The sequence below is a fragment of the Schistocerca cancellata genome, chromosome 5 (genome assembly GCF_023864275.1).
Source record: "Schistocerca cancellata isolate TAMUIC-IGC-003103 chromosome 5, iqSchCanc2.1, whole genome shotgun sequence".
Lineage (NCBI taxonomy): Eukaryota > Metazoa > Arthropoda > Insecta > Orthoptera > Acrididae > Schistocerca > Schistocerca cancellata.
Genome location: NC_064630.1, coordinates 247181847 through 247207814, shown reverse-complemented (window position 1 = coordinate 247207814; position 25968 = coordinate 247181847). Strand labels below are relative to the sequence as shown.

At 37.3% G+C, this 25968-nt stretch overlaps 1 protein-coding gene across 1 annotated transcript in view; it reads left to right on the top strand.

The window, feature by feature from the left end:
• Window positions 1-14098, top strand: part of LOC126187735 (uncharacterized) — a 113284-nt gene extending 99186 nt beyond the window's left edge. Inside the window, exons 5-8 of the mRNA XM_049928984.1 lie at window positions 5312-5516; window positions 7006-7202; window positions 13349-13518; window positions 13752-14098. Coding sequence (XP_049784941.1) covers window positions 5312-5516; window positions 7006-7202; window positions 13349-13518; window positions 13752-14021 — 842 coding nt within the window. The 3' untranslated portion in view covers window positions 14022-14098. The remainder of the gene's footprint in view (window positions 1-5311; window positions 5517-7005; window positions 7203-13348; window positions 13519-13751) is intronic.
• Window positions 14099-25968: the final 11870 nt, after the last annotated feature.

The following is a 25968-nucleotide window of genomic DNA, read 5'->3' as shown; positions in this document are numbered from 1 at the left end:
ATATGTGACTTGACTGAGGACTTTTTGGAATGGAGGATGCAGATTTATCTTAGATGGAGACTCATTGCCAGATATAGAAATAGCTTTGGGTGTGTCCCAGAGAAGGGTCTGGAACTCTTGTTGATCTTGTAGACAATATTAATAATAACCTCAGACTTTTTACAGATAATGCAGTTATCTGTAATAAAATATTGTCTGAAGGAACCTGCATAAATATTGAATCAGTTCTTGATAAGATTTCATAGTGGTGCAAACATTGGCAACTTGCTTCAAATGATCAGAAATGTAAAATTGTGCACTTCACAAAACAAGAAAATATAATATCCTCTGACTATAATACCACTGAGTCACTGCTGGAATCAGCCAACTCATACAAATACCTGGATGTAACACTCTGTGGCGATTTGAAATGGAATGATCACATAGGTTCAGTGATGGGTAGAGCAGGTGGTAGGCTTCTGTTTATTGGTAGAATACTGGAAAAGTGCAATCAGTCTACAAAGGAGATTGCTTGCAAATCAGCAATTCGAACCATTCTAGAACACTGCTCAAGTGTGTGGGACCTACACCAAATAGGATTAACAGGCAATATTGAAAGTATACAGAGAAGGGTAGCATGAATGGTGAAAGGTTTGTTTGACTCATGGGAAAGTGTTACAGAGGCACTGAAGAAAATGTGCTAACAGGCTCTTAAAGATTGGTGTAAACTATCGCAAGGAAGTCCACTAACAAAGTTTCAAGAACCGGCTTTAAATCATTATTCTGTCAATACCCTACAACTCCCTATGTATTGCTCACATATGGATTGTGAGGATAATATTAGAATAATCACAGCATGCACAGAGGCATTCAAACAATCATCCTTCCTATGCTCCTTACATGAACAGAACAGGTAGAAACCCTAATACATGGTACAATGGGACATCCCCTCTGCCATCTACTTCACAGTGGTTTGATCAAAAGTGGTGTGATCAAAAGTATCCAGACACCGCCAAAAACATACATTTTTCACATTAGGTGCATTGTGCTGCCACCTACTGCCAGGTACTCCATATCAGTGACCTCAGTAGTCGTTAGACATCATGAGAGAGCAGAATGTGGTTCTCCGTGGAACTCACGGACTACGAATGAGGTCAGGGATTGGGTGTCACTTGTGTCATATGTCTGTACACGAGATTTCCACACTCCTAAACATCTCTAGGTCCACTGCTTCTGATGTGACAGTGAAGTGGAAAAGTGAAGGGACACATACAGCACAAAAGCATACAGGCCAACCTCGTCTGTTGACTGACAGAGACTGCCGACAGTTGAAAAGGTTCGTAATGTGTAATAGGTAGACATCTACCTAGACTATCACACAGGAATTCCAAACTGTGTCAGGATCCACTGCAAGTACTATGACAGTTAGATGGGAGGTGAGAAAACTTTGATTTCATGGTAGAATGGCTGCTCATAAGCAACACATCACACCAGCAAATGCCAAACAACACCCCACTTGATGTAAGGAGCGTAAACATTGGATGTTGTGTGTGGAGTGACAAACCATGGCAATCCGATGGCAGGTGTGAGTATGGTGAATGCCCAGTGAATGTCATCTGCCAGTGTGTGAGGGGCCAACTGTAAAATTCAGAGGCTGTGGTGTTATGGTGTGGTCATGTTTCTCATGGATGGGACTCGCACCCCTTGTTTTGCATGGCACAATCACAGCGCAGGCCTACCTTGATGTTTTAAGCACCTTCTTGCATCCCACTGTTGAAGAGCAATTCAAGGATAGTGATTGCATCTTTCAACACGGTCGAGCACCAGTTCATAATGCACAGCCTGTGGCAGAGTGGTTACATGACAATAACATCCCTGTAATGGACTGTCCTGCACGGAGTCCTGACATGAATCACCTTTGGGATATTTTGGAATGCCGACTTCGTGCCAGGCCTCACCAAGCAACATCGATACCTCTCCTCAGTGCAGCACTCTGTGAAAAATGGGCTGCCATTCCCCAAGAAACCCTCCAGCCCTGACTGAACATATGCCTGCAAGAGTGGAAGCTGTCATCAAGGCTAAGGGTGGGCGAACACCATATTGAATTCCAGCATTACAATGGAAGGCACCACAAACTTGTAAGTCAGTTTCAGCCAACTGTCCGGATACTTTTGATCATATAATGTAGTGTAGATGTAAATGCAGATGTAGATGTAGATCTTCTTCTTGGCGGTATTTATTGAGCAAGATGAGTAATGGACAATGAAAAAGCTGTCTATCTATGTAAATGGGCATCCCAAAACATTTGGATCCTCTCCCATACAAGCAGCCTCTCTGAATTACACATGTAAAATCTCTCCTTTCTGCATACTTTCCTTTATCATGATCCCCTTGGACTAAACCTCTGCTAGTTCCATTTCATCTCCTTGCCCTTTCCCTCATTTCTCCATCCTGCCATTTTCCGCCTGACTGCTTTCCTGTTTCTTAAGTCTTCCTCTTGCTACTACCACTGAGAGGCAGCAGTTTCCCTCACTAGATTGCCCTACTTCTCATTACCTTGACATTTTCGCCCTCCCCTTGTCTGTTCCTCAGCCACAGGCTTTTCCCCTCTTTACACTGCTGTCAGCAGGAGTAACCTCTCATAATGAGTCAGCCTCACCAGAGCCATAAGTCAGTGTGTGTTTGGATGTCTGTGTGGATATGTTCTGTCAGACTGTCTCCTTAAACCAAAAAGAAAAGGGTTTTAGCTCAAAAACTAGTAATACCTTTCTCCTGTTACATGTTTCTGCCACGCATCAGCATTTATTCTTTCTATCCATATATTTCCATTGCTGCTAGACTAGAATTTAATCTATATAAAGCTATAAAAACAATACACATAAGTCTCATTGGCTTGGTGGGTAACTGGCACACTACAAATCCAAAAGTATGGGATTTGATCCCCAGTCTGTCCTAGAATTTTTTCTGCCACTTATCATTTCTTTCATCTCTGTAACTGATATTTTAATGTGAAAACTGCAGAGTTGCAACACAGTTCATAATCCACATCAAACTTTAGCCACCCTTATAACTGACTCGACTAGTCAGTTCATAGGTTTGAGGAAGGAACTGTACCAAGGTGATCCCACACATTTCGAAACTGCTCACTGCCCCATGTTCCTCCCAATGTGAAATTTTTTCCTACAGGGTAAATGAAAGATTTAACATACTCCTACACATGTCTTATGGTAGCCATTAAAGGTACAAAGTAATATGAGAAGTGTCAAGCCAACTGTTGTTGCAACTGCTGTAGTTTGTCCTAGGTTTTCCAACACTATTTGATAAAGTATGTATGTAGCTTTTAATATTTTGATTTTTATAGTAGTAATAACTTTTGTAGTCATATATAGGTTCACATCTGTCTTATGCAAATCACTGTGAAGTGCAGGATATATATAATACTATTGTATCATCACATAAATCAGCTTTTCTTGTCCCATTGTGTTTAATAGAGAGAGAGTTATGTTATTGCTTGCTGGTTCATGCATTTAATCTAACCTCTCTCCACAGCCCTGCCATAACATACATGCAAGTCATTCCAGGATATTTTAACTTGTGGGTATTTGTAAATATTTCCTTACCTCCACCACTTTTACAGGAGCAATTGTGAATTTATATAGTATGAGTATCCTTCAACATTCTTACCTGAAATGAAGAATGTGTTTATCACATGCATTATAGCTCTACAGTTGCTGTACCATGTCCCATTGCAATGAATGAATGATATTTCATATGCTACCTCACAGTTTTTGTGATTTTTCATACAAGTCATCTCGGCAGAAAGGTTTTTTGCCCCATTATCCTACAAATGTGCCAGAACTTGTGGTTCATCAAATTTATAATTTAGCTATACAGTAACAGCATTTAATATATCTGTGGTGTCACCGCCAGACACCACGCTTGCTAGGTGGTAGCTTTTAAATCGGCCACGGTCCATTAGTACATATCGGACCCGCGTGTCGCCACTGTCAGTAATTGCAGACCGAGCGCCACCACACGGCAGGTCTAGAGAGACGTACTAGCACTCACCCCAGTTGTACGGACGACTTTGCTAGCGACTACACTAACGAAGCCTTTCTCTCATTTGCCGAGAGATAGTTAGAATAGCCTTCAGCTAAGTCCATGGCTACGACCTAGCAAGGCGCCATTAACCATTTCTAGAGAGAGTCTCACTTGTATCATCAAGAACTCTGTATATAAATGATGGATTAAAGTTAAGTATTCCAGCAGCTACGTACTTTTCTTTATAGCATTCATTATGTATCCTGTTTCAGACCTAACGCCAGCCGGCGTGTGTAAACGCGTGCCTTTCGGTTACCCGTCACTGTGGACTGGCTGTCTTGTCAGTCCACAACAATCTCCATACACAATTACTTCTATACCTGACAGGGTGTTCAAGCCTGACAACCTCCACATACATGTCTGTATGATGTGAATAGTTCCAGTTACAGCCTCCTGATCTTCCAGCCAAAACCAATCCTTCTTGTTTCTTTGTTTTTCATTAATTGACAACAGGTGTTTCTTTTTTTAACATTTTAAGCCAGAAATCAGTTCCCACTACAGGCTTTAAAGTTACAAAAGATGAGTTTGCACATGCTGTTTTTTGTGATAGTTAATTTTTATAAATTGTCATTGCAAATGGCATTAAGCTATTGAATCATAAAGTAGTGTATGAACAACAGTGGCTGCATTTGCTATTGAGGCAATTCTGAGCCTATTTATGACTTTGTTGGAATCAGGGTCAATATCCTATTATTATATCAGGATCTGCTCAGAAACTCAAAAGGAATTTTCTTTGATGTATTTTGATAAAATACTGATTACAATCTTTTCCTAAATCAGGGATGCAGTCTGATTTATTGTGATCCATCCTTTTTGTAATATTAGATGTCCAAACAAATGTGATTTATGAGGTCAGTACTTTCAAATTGTTATTTGACAACAGCAAAAAGGAACTATCTGTTCAATCAGGCCATGTCATTCCAAGTAAAATATGCAATAGACCCCTGCAGCAGATGGACATCAATAACACAATACTCAATATGAATGACACTCTTCAGTATGTCTCCTCTTGCACTCATCTGTTCAGTACTTTAGTACGGGTTTGGGGCTTTTTTTCTTTCTGTTTGTTTATTTGTAAAAGCAGGTTATAATAATTAAGAATAGTAATTAACATCATTTGATTTATAAGAATTTAGTATTTAGTGCAATAAAACAACAAAATAGCGAGAACAGTTAACTACAGTTTGAATGATAAAAATATGCAGGTAACTTAAACTCATATTGTTTGCAGCTGGACTCCTGGTTGTATTAATTGACATACCGTACGACATAGTGTCAGTCAAATTTATTCACTGGTCATGGCATGACACAGACCCAAACATTGCTGATCGCCATTATTGGGTCCCTTGGAATTCATATTATTTTCATGCAACATTTGCTGCAAGCTTTTGTTTCTGGATCACTGCCTGGCGTGATGCGAGGTGGAAACCTGGCAGGTATGTGTTTCTTATCAATTCTGTCACATGTGAAAGTAAACTGCACTACTGAACAATTTTTTATTTTTAAGTATAGATAGTAAACCCACTATTATAATTTAGAAAATCTGCTGCCAGTTTCAGTAAAAAATACTTTTCAGCCTCAAAGGAATATTTATTTTTTTACTTACATTTAGTCCTGTTATATCTTATACAGACCTAGGACAAGCCAAATTCAGTTTAAAATTTGACATTAATACTAGATATGTTCTGCCATGAGTCTATACACTAATTTATGTTTTAATATATCTAAAAACAAAGATGATGAGACTTACCAAACAAAAGCGCTGGCAGGTCGATAGACACACAAACATACACACAAAATTCAAGCTTTCGCAACAAATGGTTGCTTCGTCAGGAAAGAGGGAAGGAGAGGGAAGACAAAAGGATGTGGGTTTTAAGAGAGAGGGTAAGGAGTCATTCCAATCCCGGGAGCGGAAAGACTTACCTTAGGGGGAAAAAAGGACAGGTATACACTCGCACACACACACATATCCATCCGCATATACACAGACACAAGCAGACATTTGTAAATGTCTGCTTGTGTCTGTGTATATGCGGATGGATATGTGTGTGTGTGTGCGAGTGTATACCTGTCCTTTTTTCCCCCTAAGGTAAGTCTTTCCGCTCCCCGGATTGGAATGACTCCTTACCCTCTCTCTTAAAACACACATCCTTTCGTCTTTTCCTCTCCTTCCCTCTTTCCTGACGAAGCAACCGTTTGTTGCAAAAGCTTGAATTTTGTGTGTATGTTTGTGTTTGTTTGTGTGTCTATCGACCTGCCAGCACTTTTGTTTGGTAAGTCTCATCATCTTTGTTTTGAGATATATTTTTCCCACGTGGAATGTTTCCCTCTATTAAATTTTTGTTTTAATGATGATTATATAAAATAAAAGGATTTGACATTATTTAGCAGAATAGACTGTACTCTAATTTGCATGTATATAATTATTCAGCTTTACATAAACTACAATGATTTTACATCATGAGTTTACAAGGAAAACATTTAATGAATAAGAACTATAATTCATCAGAAAAAAACTTTAATTTGTTCTAAAAGAGGTCTACATACTTCCCAGTTTGAATCAGTCTATTGGTTGTTGCGCAGTTTTCCAGGGTATATGTTCTCTTTTGGGGGATATGCATGTTAACACAGCTTCTGGTTCTATGATTATGCACAGAACTGTTTTGTCAACAAGCAGCAGAGGTTTTTACATGTTCACCTACAAAAACTATTGTTTCATGTGTATACAGTCATGGGAGGTTCAAATACTACCAGTGTAAAAATCACTGTTGTCTTTTTCTCCTTTTCAGTGTGTGTGTGTGTGTGTGTGTGTGTGTGTGTGTGTGTGTGTGAGAAAGAGAGGGGGGGGAGAGGAAAGAGATTTATTTTAAGATAGCTGATTAGAAAGAAATTAAACATACCCAAAGATCTGCTTTCTCTTTCTAGTTTCCTTCAAGAGATTAAAAACTGCACTCTGGCAGCTTTGTTGGGTACTCCAGGTGGAGTCCTGCTGTTCCTTCCTCTGTATCACCCTTTGCATGATATTGCAAAAATTCATAGTGAAGTCACATTCTTTATCATCTTCACTGTCTTCTTGGCAATTATATGGACATCTGAGAGGAGTCCAAAGCCACAAATGCAAGGTAAGCTCTTATAAAAACTGCTTTTTGTGTATATTTTTTTCACAAAATTGTTGTATGTCATTTGTTTATCATTTTGACCAGACCAATCGTTTTGCCTCATGCCAATATTTATCCTGAAAGATTCTCTCCAACTGTTCACAGTAGTGCTATGTCCATAGCCCATAGTAGAACTTTACCCTGTGTGTATCCAACAACAAATCTAATTTTCTGGGATTCGGTCCAGGTACGAGGTAAATCATTTCAAAATGCTCTGATAAAGGCGAGGGGTTTGTTTTTTTCCCTTCAGCGGTAAATACCAGAAATTGTTGATGCCTAAGTAATCCTTCATCTGCAAGTATTGTTGACAAACACCGCACTATCAGTGACAGGCGTGTTTATGTTCGCTTGTAGCATGATGCATGGCAACTGCACTTGCTCGACAGTTACAGCTGCCTGCAAGTGTTGCTGCATTCTGCAACCTTCACTATTTTCCTTCAGCAGGCTAGCCATGTGTTGTGGGTAATCAGTGAAAGTATCTAACTTCTTTAAAAGCATGGGCTTTATTTTCTGTCAAATGTTGTTATGGAATGTCAGTAGTTTTAGCAATACCACCTTGTAACCTTCCCTCAGCTTCCTTTAAACCTGAATCTATTTTAGCTAGAAATTGACTTTCCTTCCCTTTTAGAGCTTCTTCTACTGCATCTATAGAAAGTTTTCACTCTGACACTACATTTTCAGCAAGGGTGCTGCCCTTATCCAGCATCCCGGCTTCAGCTTTTTCAGTTATTTCCTTTATATCTGCACATATCTTATCTCTTTGTTTCATGGCAAATTTTGACTCTAAACTTAACTGGTCCACTCTTACACTTAATTTTTGTACTTCGGTAGGTAAGTTTTTATCCACAGCTTGCAGTTCGCTGACTGCGTTCGTCACCTTTTTTATTGACACGTCCACTTGGGACTGCGTCTCCTAAATTTGGAAATATGCTTCACTAAGGTTTTGTAACTCACCTGTTAGTTGTTCCTGTTTATCATCTGTGGATGATACTCTTTCCGCTAACATATTTATTTTGCGGGATATGTCGGTAATTATTTCTTGTTTTAGTTGCTCATCTAGTTCTGTCAACTTCCCGGATAGTTTGTCAGATAATTCAGTGCATATAGTTTAGCTCATCTCACTGAACTGTTGACTAATATTATTCTTGAAGCTGTTAGATGCCTGATTTTGCTGAGTAAACTGTTGCCCTATATTTTCCTGATGTTTTGTGAACTGCTGTGTCACACCCTCAAGTTGTGTTATATGTTGCATGAGGTTTGTCAAACTGTGCATCTCACTACTATTTACATTATTTCTATGAACTGTTTCCTGTTCTTGCATTCACAATGTGGTCAGCAATTAATCAAAGGAATTTTCCCTGTTGCGCATTTCAGTTTCACTATTTGAAAAAATATTTCCCAGTGAGAACCGAGAAAGTGTCTCATGAAGCATCATAAAAGTGCCATCATGATTAGTTACATTACCAGTGTCATCATATATTGATATTGGCATGCCAACCTTGTTGTATTGGTTGTCATTGGCCAGCTCACGAGTTGACATGTTACCTTCAACTGTTGCCAAGCTCGGATTTCCGACATCTTGGCATATTGCATTTTGTAATAAATGTCCAACAGTGGCCATTTCCTTTGACTCCATTGTAAACAGCTTTTAACAAAATTATGAATAAAATTCTTTCAAATACGAAATTTTGTCTGTCTTGGTACTTTCCAATTAAAGTAGATTTAGCGGTGTATTCACTAATAAACCTGACTATTATCTGACACAGTCTTATAGAATTTAAATGACTTGTCTTGCACTTTAATGATGACTTCGTACAAATTTTTGTCCTTTCTGTAGAAATGCTCTTCCTGTAAAGGACATTAATTGGAAGGAAAAGAGACTATCTACTGCCAAAGTGAAGGTGCCAAGCACGGCCATAGAAGGATAGAGCATAGCAGCTTCCTACCTTTACCACTGAAGCCAGCATTCCCGGCTCTTCTTGTTTGTTGGCATAATTTAATTTTAATTTGCTCTTCAGTGTTTTTATCATTCCCAATCTCATGGACATGTAACAAATACAATGAAAGTTTCATCAGTTCCTTGTAACAATAATATGAATCATTAAGCTCAAAAATTTTTATCTCAACAATTGAAAGGTATGTTCATATTTCACTCAGCTCTGGCCTTTAAACGGTCGCTATTGAATAGGTATGTAGCAATGGAAATTAATTAATAATTGCCTGAATAATTGAAAAGATTGATTGGAAAGAATAGTTGAAAAGAAATTTGATGGTAATTCATGAATCTTTCCACAATCTTGGGTGAACTTTAACTGATACCATTATCAACAGACTTTTACTATCATTACATTCAAGGTCAATAATCGTAATTTGCATTACTTATTGCTGCTTCCAGTAGTGCGCGGTACCAAATAATCACTGAAACCATTGAACTTGTCTATCTTCATGTTAATTCCATTGTGTTTAGTCCTGATTGTAACAATGTCACTGCAGGAACGCTCCTCTGGATAACGCATAAGTTATACTTGTCTGCACTGAACCTCTTGATGCAGGATCTCGGCGGCGAGTGAAATGATGAACAGATAGGAGTTGACCTCATAACCATGTGAATAAATATTTCTTTTCTAATAACTTTTTATAACACTTTTAATGAATGATGAAAATACACTTTTTAACAATGCTGGTACAACAGACCCAAGCATACATCCGTATGCTACCACTTCCCGAATCATAAGGGTGAAGGTACATGAATTAATAAACTGAAGAGCGTATCTCTTACTTTGTTTCACACACGTATTTAACAATGTATCAAAACATTATCCTTGCCACAAAACAACTCATTAATTTACCTTTGGCGGTGTCTATAACTCATTCGGTTTACATATAGCTTATACATAAGAAAAGAAAAGAACGAAAAAATAATCTATAGGTTAATGATGCATTAGTTGTATAACATTTTGCATCACTTCTTATAATTTTATTACAGATCTGAAAATGATAATTTAGTTTTACCAAAACTGATATCTACAATCAAGTTTTTGAAGCGATCTCAGCTAAGAAGTTCTTCTTCTCCTAAGTATTCTCAGTCTTTTTTATGTATCTATTGATGATAACATCTTAACTACTGGGTGCTTATAATTAAAGTGTAACTACTCACAGACATCCATTGCGAGCTGTAATTATCGTATGGCAACAAAATTTGGTAGATATTCTAATGCAGAACCGATTTACACAGGAAATAAGTTACTTCCAAGTTTAGCCATCTGATCTGAATCTGCCACTGTGAATGCAAGAATGACATACAGAATTCTATCCATATGTAATGGATTAGGAATGGGACACGGGCAATAAGGGTCAAACGGTTGGAAAAGGCAAAAAGTTGATTTTATTATTAAACAGCACTTACACAATTTGTTCAGCAAGAGCACAAGGGACATTGATGAGATGCTACAGCCCACACAGGACCTAAGTGAGTAGTTGCACTTTAATTATAACCACCCAGTAAATGGTGAGTTGTTACTCCTACTCCTTCCATTATTTACATTTCAACAAGGATTTTCCATCATCATATCCAATGAACTTAATAGTTTTATGTCCTTTATTTTTGCATGCAAGGCATTGAAAATTATTTTTGGCAGAAATAAAATACTTTTTGTGACTGTGGGCCAGGGCACTCATACCCAGGTTCAAGGAGGGCTGCCTCCCCCCCCCCCTTTCACTATTGTAGCTATCAGGGACAGGAAAAATATAGTGTAGTCAGGTGTTTTTCTTTCGAGAAAATAATTTAAAAGATAGTATTATGCAGATTCTTAATAGGGTCGGAACTGGAACTTTTTTATGTCTGCTTACAAGTCACCATTTGGCCCTAGATTTTTCCTCATATCATTCCCTTCACAATGCCCCCAGGTCCATTCAACCTGCTGTCAAATGAGTATTGGGGGCCTATCCCGGGAGTAAAAATCAGCAGGGACAATGGACCAGCTAACCCCTCCCCCCCCCCCCCCCCCCCTCTAGTTTCGCTGTCATGAAAGCCTGTACCCTATATGTGATAGTTCAGTCACAGACTTTACCTTTTTTTGTAACATACACTTTTCAGGTACAAGGTCCTGTTATGAAAATCATTCTTACTTCTATTTCCATAATTGTGAAATTTTTTGTTTAATGCAGAAAACTACCCGAGCGATTTCAGGTAATACACATACATTCTTATATGTATAGTCCCAGAAGAGTTATAATTTTAAATTCTTAATACTGTTCCTGCACTATCCTTATTGGTAAACTCTCTCATTATATTCATTGCTATTTTTTTATTTTAGTGATCAATTTGATAAACTTGCATTTCCCCAGAACTTCACACAATTCTGTAACTGGCTGTGCACATTTGTGTAATAAGCACACAGCACTGTTTCAACATTGCAGTAGCTTCTCAGCATTTTGAAAACTTTTCTCAGTAGTCAGACATTCTATTCTCATCCTAAATAATCATTCACTAATGCTCATAAAAACTATATTATTTCCAGCTTTTATCTACCTTTAAAGTTTATCCATGCTGTTTTCTTTTCATTTCTATCATGCAGTTGTCTCTATAACTTCTTTCTTTTCCTTTGGTCACTGATACTTTCTGCTGCAAATGAGCTTCAAAAGACTAGTATCATCTACACTGGTGCAGCCAAGTGGTGTGGTAAATCATTCCTGAGATACAAGTGTAACAGATGGGTAACATAGTGTCTTGAGGTATTCTGTAACTAATTTTACTACATCCTGAAAAGTAATTTCTGTTTTCATGGTGTATTTCTAAAGATATGACTTAAACCAATTCTAAGGTACTCTATGGATACCTTGTTTGCAAAACTCCATGAGCAGTAGATCATGAATAACCAGATCCAAGTCTTTAGAAACAGCCCACAGTGGTCACAGTAATTCTAGGGCAAAGTGAAAATAAAGGTCTCACACTTACAGAAAATGTTTATGTTAGTACAAAAACTCACTTTCTTGTATATAAACCTCTTTTAGGTCAGTATTTTCTCAGCACTCCCTCTTTTCCTACATCCCCCAATGAGAAGATTCTACCTCCAAAGTGTGGTTCTGAATTATCTGCCAAACATTCATTTTTCGGTGCCATAACCTATCCCTATAACTAGAAATGCATAGTCACCTTTTGACTGCCAACTAGTCTGTATCTTATCCATTGTATTCAGAGCCCTAGAATGTATTGTTCATAATCAAATTACTGAATGTTATACCACAGCTGTGGCTAACGAATTTCTCCACAGCACATTTTCTTCTAGGAGCTTTAGCTATGCACAGGACCAGTTCACAAACATTTTTCCATCTGCTGACTTATCACTGGCACTCCACCCACTTTCTGCCTCATACACTTTCACCCTCATCAGTTATCACAATTAATTGTGATAAGCTCTGTACACAGATCTTGGACTTGCACTAGCACCCTTCTCAGCTTGAAGCTGCAAGTGGCCACAACTAATTGTGACATGTCCTGTATAAAAATCTTACAGTTGTGATGTATATAGGAGCATTTCTCAGAAGTTTAGAAGATAGAATAATGGTACTAGTGAGGGTAAATCTGTGATGGTAGGTTATTACTCATGCCTCAACAAGTCAGTTGGTAAAGGACTTACTTGCCAGAAGCAAAAGCCCCAGTTTCGAGTCCCAGTCCAGGACACAGTTTTAATCTGTCAGGAAGTTTCAAACACTGTAATTTTTACACTTACAGAAACACATTTGAAGCAATTCAAGTGCCGCTTTAATTGCTTGCAAGTCCCAAAACTGGATAACCTGCCTATCCATTACAACAGTTAGTGTAATCTCACATCCCCGAAGGCTCTCCTTCAAGATGAGATTTATTGAACATGATATGTATGAGTAAATAAAAGACAAATTTATAGACATTGTTTCCAATGTGTATCTTTTCTTATTTCTCATCCCTCAGTGTTCTGTTCTGTGGTATGTTGTATGACATACATTGAATTGATAAATGAATGAATAATATGAATTGGTGTAAATTGCAAAATTTCCTGATGTCCAAATGTATAATAAACTGAAATCATCAATCTGTTAATGTTGACCGTCAATTAAAAAAAAACTTTCAGGAACTGATTGCAGATGGAACAAGTTAATTCTTGCACACCTAGTGGTCCATTACTCTCTCTTTTTGGGAATGGTCCTTTTTGGCCACCCAGAAAATGAGATTTCAACAGGATTCCATGAACGTGTTGGACCTTGTGATGAAACAGTTCCAGTACAGACAGCTTTTGGACTAGTAAGTGAGAAAACTATCAAATTGTCTTTATTTATGGCTATTACTCCAAAAATAAAAGGTCGAAAAAACTGTACATTAGTTAAAATTAAAGTGAATTGCTATATTTATTAGAAATGTATAGCAGTTTTAAAATCTAATATCTTCAAATCACCAAGAGATTAAGATAATTAAAAACTAGAATCAAATATTTCACGTGAAATGATTAAGAAAATAACTGGATCTTGCATTGACAGGTCTTGCAGAAAAAGCGGTATCTCTGTGCCAGCAATTATGATGAAGCATATTTTGACTTCCACTGCTTACCTGGAGGAAAGTTACCAGCCAATGGTGTCTCTTGGTACACAATTTGTGGCAATCCTTTCACTAACAGAACTGAATATATAGCCATAATAATGACAATCTGTTTCTTGGCTGCTACAGTATTTTGGAATATATACATCAGATCTACCAGTTTTAAAAGGAGTGGTAACCACACTCTGAAATCAAAACAAAAGAGCCACTAGAAAGATGGCAAAGTTGTTCATTTCGTAACAATGTAAAAAATTTTAAAAAACATTAAAGCTGCTTCAGTAACATAAAATTGTGTTTGTCTCCTCAGTTATGCAACTACAACCAGGGACATAAAAAAGGAAAGATAAGTACAAACTATCTGTCAAGTTAATCTGTTTCTGGACTCATGTGCTTGTTAACAAAATGAATAGAGATGAGCGTAGGTATAATATAGAAGTGAAAGTGTAGGACCAAGCCAGGACATGTCTGAGGTGAGTAAAATCATTGTCAGTAAATAAAGAGTAAAAACTGATATTTTGTAGTTAATTTTGGCAAAACTAGAGGAAATGAAGACAGATAACAATAGCGAATTTAGTGTCATTAATGATCAGTTAACTGAAATAAGAACAGAAAACTATAGTAAAATGGACAGGGTGAAAGAGCAAACGGACCAACTTAGTAATCAGATTTCAGAGTTAAAACACGGGTTGTCAGAGGGGTTAAAAATCGTGAATGAAAAAGTTGATGCCTTAGAAAATAAATTTATTGTTTTGGAAAATGAGTTGATAACCAAATCGGCAAGATAGTCGAAGAATGTTAATGACATCAGAGTTGAACAGAAGGCCATAGCAGAAAAAATGAAACGAAACATCAACAGTTTAAACCATAGAATTTCAAAAGTTGAAAACTATATGCAAACTAATGTAACTGTTCTAGATCAAAATATTTTAGTAGTACAGGAAAACTGCATTCATAAAAATCTGTATTCAAACAAAGGTATTGTGTGGTCCAACACTTCTATCAAAAGTTTTCCATCAGACAATTTACATCCAGTAGATTTTCTGCACCACTGTAGAGATAGTTTCGTGTCAGGCATGTATGACAATCAAAAAATTAAATTTGTTAAGATACATCTTGAAGGTGAATCTCTTTCACAGGTAAATTTAAATTTAAGTCAGTGGAAAATGTATCATAGTTTCAAAAACAGTTTTTAAATAAGTTTTGATCAGAGACTGAACAGTGAATTTTTGAATGGTCCTAATTATAGGAATAGGGGTGGTACTTTGAAAGAGCTTTGTAAGAATCAACTTAAAAATTAACACATCTTGACAAACCATTTGACAGAATGACCTTGAGTGATGCACTAAAAAGGAGACTACCAGAAAGGTTGCAGTGGGATTTAGTTCACGGACCTGATGTTGTCTTGAACAATTTTTGTCATATGTTGACAGGTTGGATAGGGCAATAGAAAGAAGTATGTACCATAACAATTGGAATTATAGAAACCACAATGGGAATAATTACAGAAACAGAGATAGTGGCAACTTCTATCTGGATCAAAATGTTAATAGAGAGAGAAATTTTGAACATCAGCAGGATAGAAATAATGAGGATAATCATGGGCAATTTAATAGAAGAAACAATCACAGAAGTAACTACTCGGGAAATGGCAGTTTGCCTCAATTAAGGTCCACAGTTTTGAGGCGGGGAAACATAACAAGCACAGGACTCCCAATTTATACTTGCAATTAGACAATAATAACAGTCTTAATAATATGGCACATGTGTCTGAAACTGAACAGAAGGAATATCAAATCTCTCATTTATGTTTTGAGCAAACGTTTTGGGATACTTTGTTTAATTATGGTGATGTAGGTACTAACAACAAATCAGAATGTGAGAGTAATGAGAAATTTGATTTAGTATGTACTAATGATTCTCTTGGTCAGAAAACAGTGTTATTGATGTATGTAAATCAGGTGATGATAAATCGGGTGATTGCTTTTGCAATATAAATAGGGAGACCATATGCCATGTGACATTAAGGAGGTACTGAACAGCATATTTAGTACACAAAACAATGTTTCAGGATTTGATGTGAATGCTAGACAGAAGTTACCTATCCACTGGAACGTGTGATGAGAACTCTAAGGAGGAAACTGAAAAATGTGGGCAGATTCACTCCCCACACTGCTTTATGGCTGTGCCCTGCTGGTACAGTCAACTTACAAAAGATCATAGATGATGGGTAATGTACTCCAGCATCTGTCAACTACATCAGTGTTGCGATTGAGATTTGTAAATTGTTAGCTAAGACTGCCAAAGACAGTGTTATTCCACATAAATGTATGTTTTTTTTTAAGTAGAGGGATTAATTTCCCATTACATTACGTAACATTTTGGAAATGAATCTTCTAGGCCTTTATGTATATTGGTTAGTTTGTATGGACAATTAGCAAATAGTGTGGAAGACATTTACTAGTACTAACAATATAACAAGATGTATGCACATCTGCTTTCATACACTGACTTCGGTCCTCAAGCTACTCGATTATGCCATCATTCAAAGCTGTTTACGGCTCGTGATTACCTGTATTCATCCTAAAAGTACGCAATATTGTATCTCATTGAAATTTGAGTTGTGGGCAAACTCATGCTGTACTCTTTTTTGCGTACCCCTGGTCATCGCAACTGTGTGTGTGTGTGTGTGTGTGTGTGTGTGTGTGTGTGTGTGTGTGTGTGTGTTCTTTACATATGATTGAACTTATTGATATGATTATGAACTTTATTCATTTTGTTGTGTTGAAACATTTTTTTTGGGCTGTACCCAGTGTGGTTTGGATTCATGGGTCAGTCCCCACATCATAAGCTTAGGCCTAACATTTTTTCATTATTTTGTCCTTTCATAATCAACATATCCTTAAACACCCAGGCTGATTGATTTTGTGTTATATTCCTACTCATGACTGGGTATATTTTTCTGGTCTGTACCTGTTGTGAGGTTTCTGAGTCAGCCCACTCGTTGTACACTTACACTCTGATTTTTTTTCTCTTCTCTTTTGAAGATTTTGAAGGTGTGATTTTATGGATGTAAACTTGTAATTTGTAATTCTAGTAATTTTAGTAATTTACATTGTCACTGCACCTATTTCTATAATTTTGTGTTGTTATGTTGTAGTAAAGGAAACAAAAGAAAAGTTCAGAGTAGGTATTAAAATCCATGGAGAAGAAATAAAAACTTTGAGATTTGCTGATAACATTGTAATTCTGTCAGAAACAGCAAAGGACTTGGAAGAGCAGTTGAACGGAATGGACAGTGTCTTGAAAGGAGGGTATAAGATGAACATCAACAAAAGCAAAACAAGGATAATGGAATGTAGTCGAATTAAGTTGGGAGATGTTGAGGGTATTAGATTTGGAAATGAGACACTTAAAGTAGTAAAGGAGTTTTGCTATTTGGGGAGCAAAATAACCGATTATAGTCGAAGTAGAGAGGATATAAAATATAAACTGGCAATGGCAAGGAAAGCATTTCTGAAGAAGAGAAATTTGTTAACATCGAGTGTTGATTTAAGTGTTAGGAAGTCGTTTCTGAAAGTATTTGTATGGAGTGTAGCCATGTATGTAAGTGAAACATGGACGATAAATAGTTTAGAAAAGAAGAGAATAGAAGTTTTCGAAATGTGGTCCTACAGAAGAATGCTGAAGATTAGATGGGTAGATCACATAAATAATGAGGAGGTATTAAATAGAATCGGGGAGAAGAGGAGTTTGTGGCACAACTTGACTAGAAGAAGGGACCGGTTGGTAGGACATGTTCTAAGGCATCAAGGGATCACTAATTTAGTATTGAAGGGCAGCGTGGAGGGTAAAAATCGTAGAGGGAGACCAAGAGATGAGTACACTAAGCAGATTCAGAAGGATGTAGGCTGCAGTAGGTACTGGGAGATGAAGAAGCTTGCACAGGATAGAGTAGCATGGAGAGCTGCATCAAACCAGCCTCAGGACTGAAGACCACAACAACAACAACAATGAAACTCCGCTGCAGAGTGAAAATCTCATTCTGGAAACAACAACAATGTTTTGTCTTTGTATTGTTTGTCTTGTAACAGATTAGGACCCTGCTGTCAATATTTATACTACAGTGTGTAATGCATATTAAGGAAAACTATCCGAGTTATCAACAGTATGACATGCAACATAATTATAACACAAAAAACAAGCAGGACCTAGTTTCTTCCCGATGTAACTATAAAAAAACACAAAAGTGCTTCTTATACAAGTCCATAAAAATTTTTAGTGCCATACCCCAACATATCAGAGATCTTCCAATTCAACAATTCAAAAAAAAGTAAAAGAATTTCTTCTTGAGCTCAGCATTTATGAAACTGATGAATTTTTAAGGGAGGCAAAGAATACGGTATGACTACACTTTGTGATCAGTTTTTATATGCTTCTATATGTGAGTAAGTCTGTAATTGACTAAATTTACTATGCAATATCAATTTGTACCAGAAGTTTCTCTGTTTTGTTTTTGTGTGAAGGTACCATAATTATTTGTGTAATATTTTTCTTGTTTTTTGTAATTATTTGTGTAACATTTATACTATGTAATATTGACTTTTGTAATGCCTCAGATGATCTCTGAGGTCTCTACAACAATAAAAATCAATCAATCATACAGATCTGAAAATCTGAATGTCATGTCCTGATAAATGTATAAATTATGACTTGTACAGTAGATTTTTTTCTAATGTTTTCTGTAATATGTATCAGATACTTCTATACATCTGTATTCCATCTTTTGGAATCATTTTGTACACTGTTTGGCAAACTGATAGTAAGTCACAAAATACTTTAAACACATTGTTTCCAAATTTTGTGAGGAGATTATTGTAAAGGGAAAGCCTCCTCTAGTATTACCTTTCCTCAACAGAAGTAATCGATACCAAAAAAATTTTATTTTTTAATTTTGACTAGGTTAATATTATTTCGGCCATTTTTCTAAAAGAATTTCACTTGATTTAGTATATGCTGTATTATATTGCAGGCTAAAGTCCCATAAAAAGAAATTACTTTATTTTCATTGTTGTCTGTATGTACAAGCACTCAATGTACAGCTGAAATTATTATTATTATTTTAAAAAATTGAAATTACAAAGTATTTGGCACACTTAAAATTTCTATTATTAACTGTGCAATCTGACAATATTTATTATTTTTACTTATGGACTCATTTATAAAATAATAATAGTAGTTAACAGAAAGTCATTTGTCAAGAAAATTTGTAAACTCTATGGAATATTGTTAGTACCGCAGTGTGATTTAGTAGTGGGCATGCCTATGATGTGATCGGACGTGTTTTTATTTTTTGGAGGAACAATGTAATTTTCGGTTTCGCTGAAGTGGAAATTGAAAGACAGTGTGATATAGAAAAATGTGAGAGAATAAAATTAACATGAAAACAGAAATTACAGAGCAGAATTACTTTGAAAGTTATTATATCAATGGGAACCATGAGAACCTACAAAGTCAAAAATTTCAGCTTCAAGAATCAGTCTCTAGACATGGAGAACTGGAGCCAACTACAAGAAAAGAAGATAAGTAAAACATTCATTGTAAATCTTACTCCTCCTGAAGCTTATTAAAAGAGTTAACCATAAAGTCAGAGACAATCAACGAATGATGTGAGGGAGAGGTAGATTACAAGCTTCTCCTTCAATTATGCTGATATGTTCTCCTCTGTGTATTAAGAAGTTCAAAACTTTACCAAATTCTTTGCAATCAGCCATCATTATGTCAATTTATGTTTCAAAGTTTAATATCCTAACCATGTGTAGGTGAAGTGTGACTGCTGCCTGTACCTCCGGGGTAGTTTCTTGTGTTTTTTCCTGTAGCCTTTCCGAGCTTTTCTCTATACTGGTGCATTGTATGTCTGTATTTATTACATGTAACTTCTGGGATTCTGACTGCCCTTTCCCTTATGTCCACATCTCCAACATTTTCACAAATTATTTTCTTGGTACACTTGCATCTGCTGTCTCAATACAATATCACAGTGTCTGGTTACATCCCTCATTTGTTTATTTTTACACTGTCAGTGTGCCCCATAGTCACTTGATTTTTCTCATTCCTACACATTATCACACTTTTCTCTTGTAATACTACCTAAACTGTAACACTCACACTAACGTTCTCACCTCTGCTATGGACAGCAGTCTGTATTTTATTGTTCAGCAGTCCCTGAATGAAATATGTGCATCACACCATGTAAATCAGTTCTATAGAACCTTTTAATTCTGTTTTTGCCATAACCCTTGTTACGGAAACACTGAACAATTTGGGCAGCTCATCTATCCTATTTCCCCATGGAGCTATTGATTCTCCTGAATGTTATCCGGCTTGAAACGTTCTGTATGCAGAAAAGTCAATTGTTTATTTATTGCAACACTTTTCTTTTAAAATACTTTGTACATCTGGCCATCTACTCGTATTATCACTGACCATCAACTTGGCCCTTGCATTTCAAATAATTTTTTTATTTTACATATCTAAATAATAATTCTTTGTTGTCACTGTAACCATCTCAAATATGGTATTCATGTTCCCAATGAACTCCTGCAGTTCCTTTTGTTACCCTCCAATGTCTTTGAAACTAATACTAACACTTCTTTAGCAATTATACCACTATGATCATTGCTGGAGGACACCATTTCACGCAATTACAAGGAACATTATATTTGCCTGTTCTGATATCTTGACATGGTGCAAATTGTTCAGTCTTCTAGGCTCTTCTGGTTGTCCATTTCTTACTCACTGGGCCTCAATCTGCTGGTCTGTTCCTGTATCCTGCTTTTTGGGTACTGCTATTTGTATGGGCTTCTTCTTCTTCTCCCTGCAGTGCAACATAGCAACACAACTTGTAGATTTTCCCTTATCCCCCCCCCCCCCCCCCAACCTGTTTTAAAAACAAACAAACAAAAACGTCCAAAACACACACACACACACACACACACAGACACAAACTCACACACACACAGGGATGGTGATCTGCCAATGTAGCAAAATGATATCAACTCTTCCAGCCAGTGTATTTATAATTAGACGTATTTATATACAAGGTGTCTGACCAACAAATTCCTTAACGTATATACATAAGCCACACATGATACCAATTTTTACTGTTGAATCCCCTTTCATCTATTGCACATGGTTCTTTGCAGTTGAGAAACAAGAGCAACCCAGGTTCCTGTTCTAGTTGCTATTAGATGCACTACCTGGTGTGCCCAACTCAGAGACAAGTGCAATAGTTGCCACTTGTTCTGCCATCTACTGTATCAATGGCCACTTGGCCTAACTACAATTCAATGGCCTGGCCTGTTGGTCTAATTCACAGGAGGCAGGCACTATGCAGCTACTTGTTCCTAATAGCAAATGAAATACACTTCACTGTTATTTGAGGCAAAGACAGGCTGTCTCCATTCAACATTATTCAATGATACATACACAAGAAGAAACTTGTAAAATTGCTACTTGTCTATCAGCTGTTGTTGTACCATCTGCGTACTACTGTCTGCTAGTGGATGAAGTCCTACTCCTTCATCAGTGCTGTGTGCTGTCGACCATTTTGCTGGCTCCTCCTTGTCAGTTCTTTGGGCTCCACCAGTCCATCGCTTTGCTGCTCTCATCTACTGCTTGATTCTCAGTTACTGACTTGGTGCTGTCTATGGCATGAAAATACATGAGAGCGAGGGAGGAAGTGTGGTCAACTTGAAGGTGTAGGAATAATTATGTCAGTGGGAAGAATTTGGGGCATGAGATGCTGCATCAAAAATCTGCATGGACACGTAACCATAGACTGAATCTCTGCTCTTATAGATCAATATCTTCAGCCTATTAACTGTACCTAACGTGAACCCTCTGCCACTTCTGCATAACCACCTCCCCTATCTCAGAGCGCTTCTCTTTGCTTCCTGGTACACTCTGCCCCTTAATCACTAATGTCCAACAATGGGATCCTTGCAACTATGCACCCAATCACACTTAATTCAACACTGTGCAAGCAAATGTATAGTCTCTGCCAGCCCTGACAATTTCGATCATATATTTCAAGACATAGACATCCATGTGATCCTTCTGTTGGAGATTTGGCTGAAACCAAATATTTTCATGGCATGACAGAAGTAACAGGCAAGGGGCTGGAGAAGAGGATGCATATGCTCTGATTTATCACCTACTACCCTTCACACATCTAACAATAATGAAGTAAACACAGAGATCAAATTCATTAACAGAAAGTGCCTGATATATGTCCTCTACAAATCTCCTAAAGTAGGCAGGTTTGCCTGCTTCAAAACAGCTCTTTGAAGTCTTGAATTGTCATATGAGCATGTAATTGTAACTGGTGACACTAACATAAATTTTCTGGATTGTAGTCCTTCCAGTGAGAAACTTAAGCAGATGTTTTCATATTCAAATACATCGCTCCTTCAGCTTGTTCCTACCCATCTTATGAACAGTAGTCACACTCTTTTAGATATATTTGCAATAAAATTCCCAAACAGGGCAATTTTTACCTAGCATTTCTGCTCATGATATACTTGCTAGAATTTCCCAGAAAGAAATCACAACTAACTACATTCCGAGACTTCAAACACATTAATTTATCTGAACTTGCAACTGGGTGTAAAAAATATTTTGGGGGCATCGTCTATTGTCTTCTCAGGCATAAATAAAAATCTTCATCAATTTACTAATAAACTTACTCAACTATATGACAAGTATACTCCCCTAAAGACCAGAAAAGCAAGATGGAAACTTACATTTTAGCTAACTGAAGAAATAAAACAGCTCATGAATCTCAGAAATGTTGCACATCATGTGACGAAGAAAGCTAGGATATTTTTTCATCCCCTCTTGTTTTGCCATCTGCCTACTTAAATTCGTTTTTTCACTTTTAACTATTTACCATTAACAACCGTGAATATAATATGCACTTTCATAAAAGAAACAGGTTGGCCCTTAGTCTTAAAGAATATAACACCAGATCTAATTGTGTGCTTAGTTTTATGTATGTAATTGATTTTATAATTTATTTCAATAATACCTAGTTAGTATCTTCTATTATAGGGTGAAATCAGCAATTGTTTCATAACTTAAATTCTATTGTTGACTTATAAACAAATATAAATGCTGTACTGACTATAAACATTTGGAAGAGGAAATAATAGAAATCTTAAAGGATCTATTTGGCTCTATTCGAAAACATGTTAAAAAAGCCAGCCCTTAATTAATTCCAAAGTAATTTTCAGTTTCGTCAAAAATATTGTTTGTGTAATTATATCTGTTAATTTCATCATTTAAACAAATGATTTGCCCTAACCCTTGTGGTAGAAGAAACTGTTAAAAATAACCAATTTTTCGATGTATTCAGTTAAGTTTTAATTGTAATTTCTGTAAACTTAACTTCAAACAATGTGTAGTTTAAGCACCTAGTATTGTGATTATGTATAAGGGCCCAATTTTTATTTTTTGGTCACGAGACGGTCAGTCCACGGCCAAGTTTCAGACGAGGAACCTATGTTGGTTAGAATGACAATAATGCATCTACTTAACAGTGAAGTAAGTGTTACATCAATATGCCATGTGTTAAAGCAATGACAGTGTCTGTTCCATACAAACCTGATTATTCCGAAAGGACTGTGAATTATGTGGTTATGTTTTTATTGCTCATACATGTTCAACCCCCCCCCCCCCCCCATGAACCATGGACCTTGCCGTTGGTGGGGAGGCTTGCATGCCTCAGCGATACAGATAGCCGTACCGTAGGTGCAACCACAACGGAGGGGTATCTGTTGAGAGGCCAGACAAACGTGTGGTTCCCGAAGAGGGGCAGCAACCTTTTCAGTAGTTGCAGGGCAGCAGTCTGGATGATTGACTGATCTGGCCTTGTAACAATAACCAAAACGGCCTGGCTATGCTGGTACTGCAAATGGCTGAAAGCAAGGGGAAACTACGGCCGTAATTTTTCCCAAGGGCATGCAGCTTTACTGTATGATCAAATGATGATGGCGTCCTCTTGGGTAAAATATTCCGGAGGTAAAATAGTCCCCCATTCAGATCTCCGAGCGGGGACTACTCAAGATGATGTCATTATCAGGAGAAAAAAAACTGGTGTTCTACGGATCGGAGCGTGAAATGTCAGATCCCTTAATCGGGCAGGTAGGTTAGAAAATTTAAAAAGGGAAATGGATAGGTTAAAGTTAGATATAGTGGGAATTAGTGAAGTTCGGTGGCAGGAGGAACAAGACTTTTGGTCAAGTGACTACAGGGTTATAAACACAAAATCAAATAGGGGTAATGCAGGAGTAGGTTTAATAATGAATATGAATGCGGGAAAGCTACTACAAACAGCATAGTGAACGCATTATTGTGGCCAAGATAGCTACGAAGCCCACACCTACTACAGTAGTACAAGTTTATATGCCAACTAGCTCTGCAGATGACAAAGAAATTGAAGAAATGTATGATGAAATAAAAGAAATTATTCAGATAGTGAAGGGTGACGAAAATTTAATAGTCATGGGTGACTGGAATTCGGTAGTAGGAAAAGGGAGAGAAGGAAATGTAGTAGGTGAATATGGATTGGGGCTAAGAAATGAAAGAGGAAGCCACCTGGTAGAATTTTGCACAGAGCACAACTTAATCATAGCTAACACTTGATTCAAGAATCATAAAAGAAGGCTGTATACATGGAAGAAGCCTGGAGATACTGACAGGTTTCAGATAGATTATATAATGGTAAGACAGAGATTTAGGAACCAGGTTTTAAATTGTAAGACATTTCCAGGAGTAGATGTGGACTCTGACCACAATCTATTGGTTATGACCTGTAGATTAAAACTGAAGAAACTGCAAAAAGATGGGAATTTAAGGAGATGGGAGCTGGATAAACTGAAAGAACCAGAGGTTGTACAGAGTTTCAGGGAGAGCATAAGGGAACAATTGACAGGAATTGTGGAAAGAAATACAGTAGAAGAAGAATGGGTAGCTTTGAGGGATGAAGTAGTGAAGGCAGCAGAGGATCAAGTAGGTAAAAAGACGAGGACTAGTAGAAATCCTTGGGTAACAGAATAAATATTGAATTTAATTGATGAATGGAGAAAATATAAAAATGCAGTAGATGACCTAGGCAAAAAGGAATACAAACGTCTCAAAAATGAGATTGACAGGAAGTTCAAAATGGCTAAGCAGGAATGGCTAGAGGACAAATGTAAGGATGTAGAGGCTTATCTCACTAGGGGTAAGATAGACACTGCCTACAGGAAAATTAAAGAGACCATTGGAGATACGAGAACCACTTCTATGAACATCAAGAGCTCAGATGGAAACCCAGTTCTAAGCAAAGAAGGGAAAGCAGAAAGGTGGAAGGAGTATATAGAGGGTCTATACAAGGGTGATGTACTTGAGGACAATATTATTGAAATGGAAGAGGATGTAGATGAAGATGAAATGGGAGATACGATACTGCGTGAAGAGTTTGATAGAGCACTGAAAGACCTGAGTCAAAACAAGGCCCGCAGAGTGGACAACATTCCATTGGAACTACTGACGGCCTTGGGAGAGCCAGTCCTGACAAAACTCTACCATCTGGTGAGCAAGATGTATGAAACAGGCGAAATACCCTCAGACTTCAAAGAAGAATATAATAATTCCAATCCCAAAGAAATCAGGTGTTGACAGATGTGAAAATTACCGAACAATCAGTTTAATAAGTCACAGCTGCAAAATACTAACGCGAATTCTTTACAGACGAATGGAAAACCTAGTAGAAGCCGACCTCGGGGAAGATCAGTTTGGATTCCGTAGAAATGTTGGAACACGTGAGGCAATACTGACCCTACGACTTATCTTAGAAGAAAGATTAAGGAAAGGCAAACCTACGTTTCTAGCATTTGTAGACTTAGAGAAAGCTTTTGACAATGTTGACTGGAATACTCTCTTTCAAATTCTGAAGGTGGCAGGGGTAAAATACAGGGAGCGAAAGGCTATTTACAATTTGTACAGAAACCAGATGGCAGTTATAAGAGTCGAGGGGCATGAAAGGGAAGCAGTGGTTGGGAAGGGAGTGAGACAGGGTTGTAGCCTCTCCCCAGTGTTATTCAATCTGTATATTAAGCA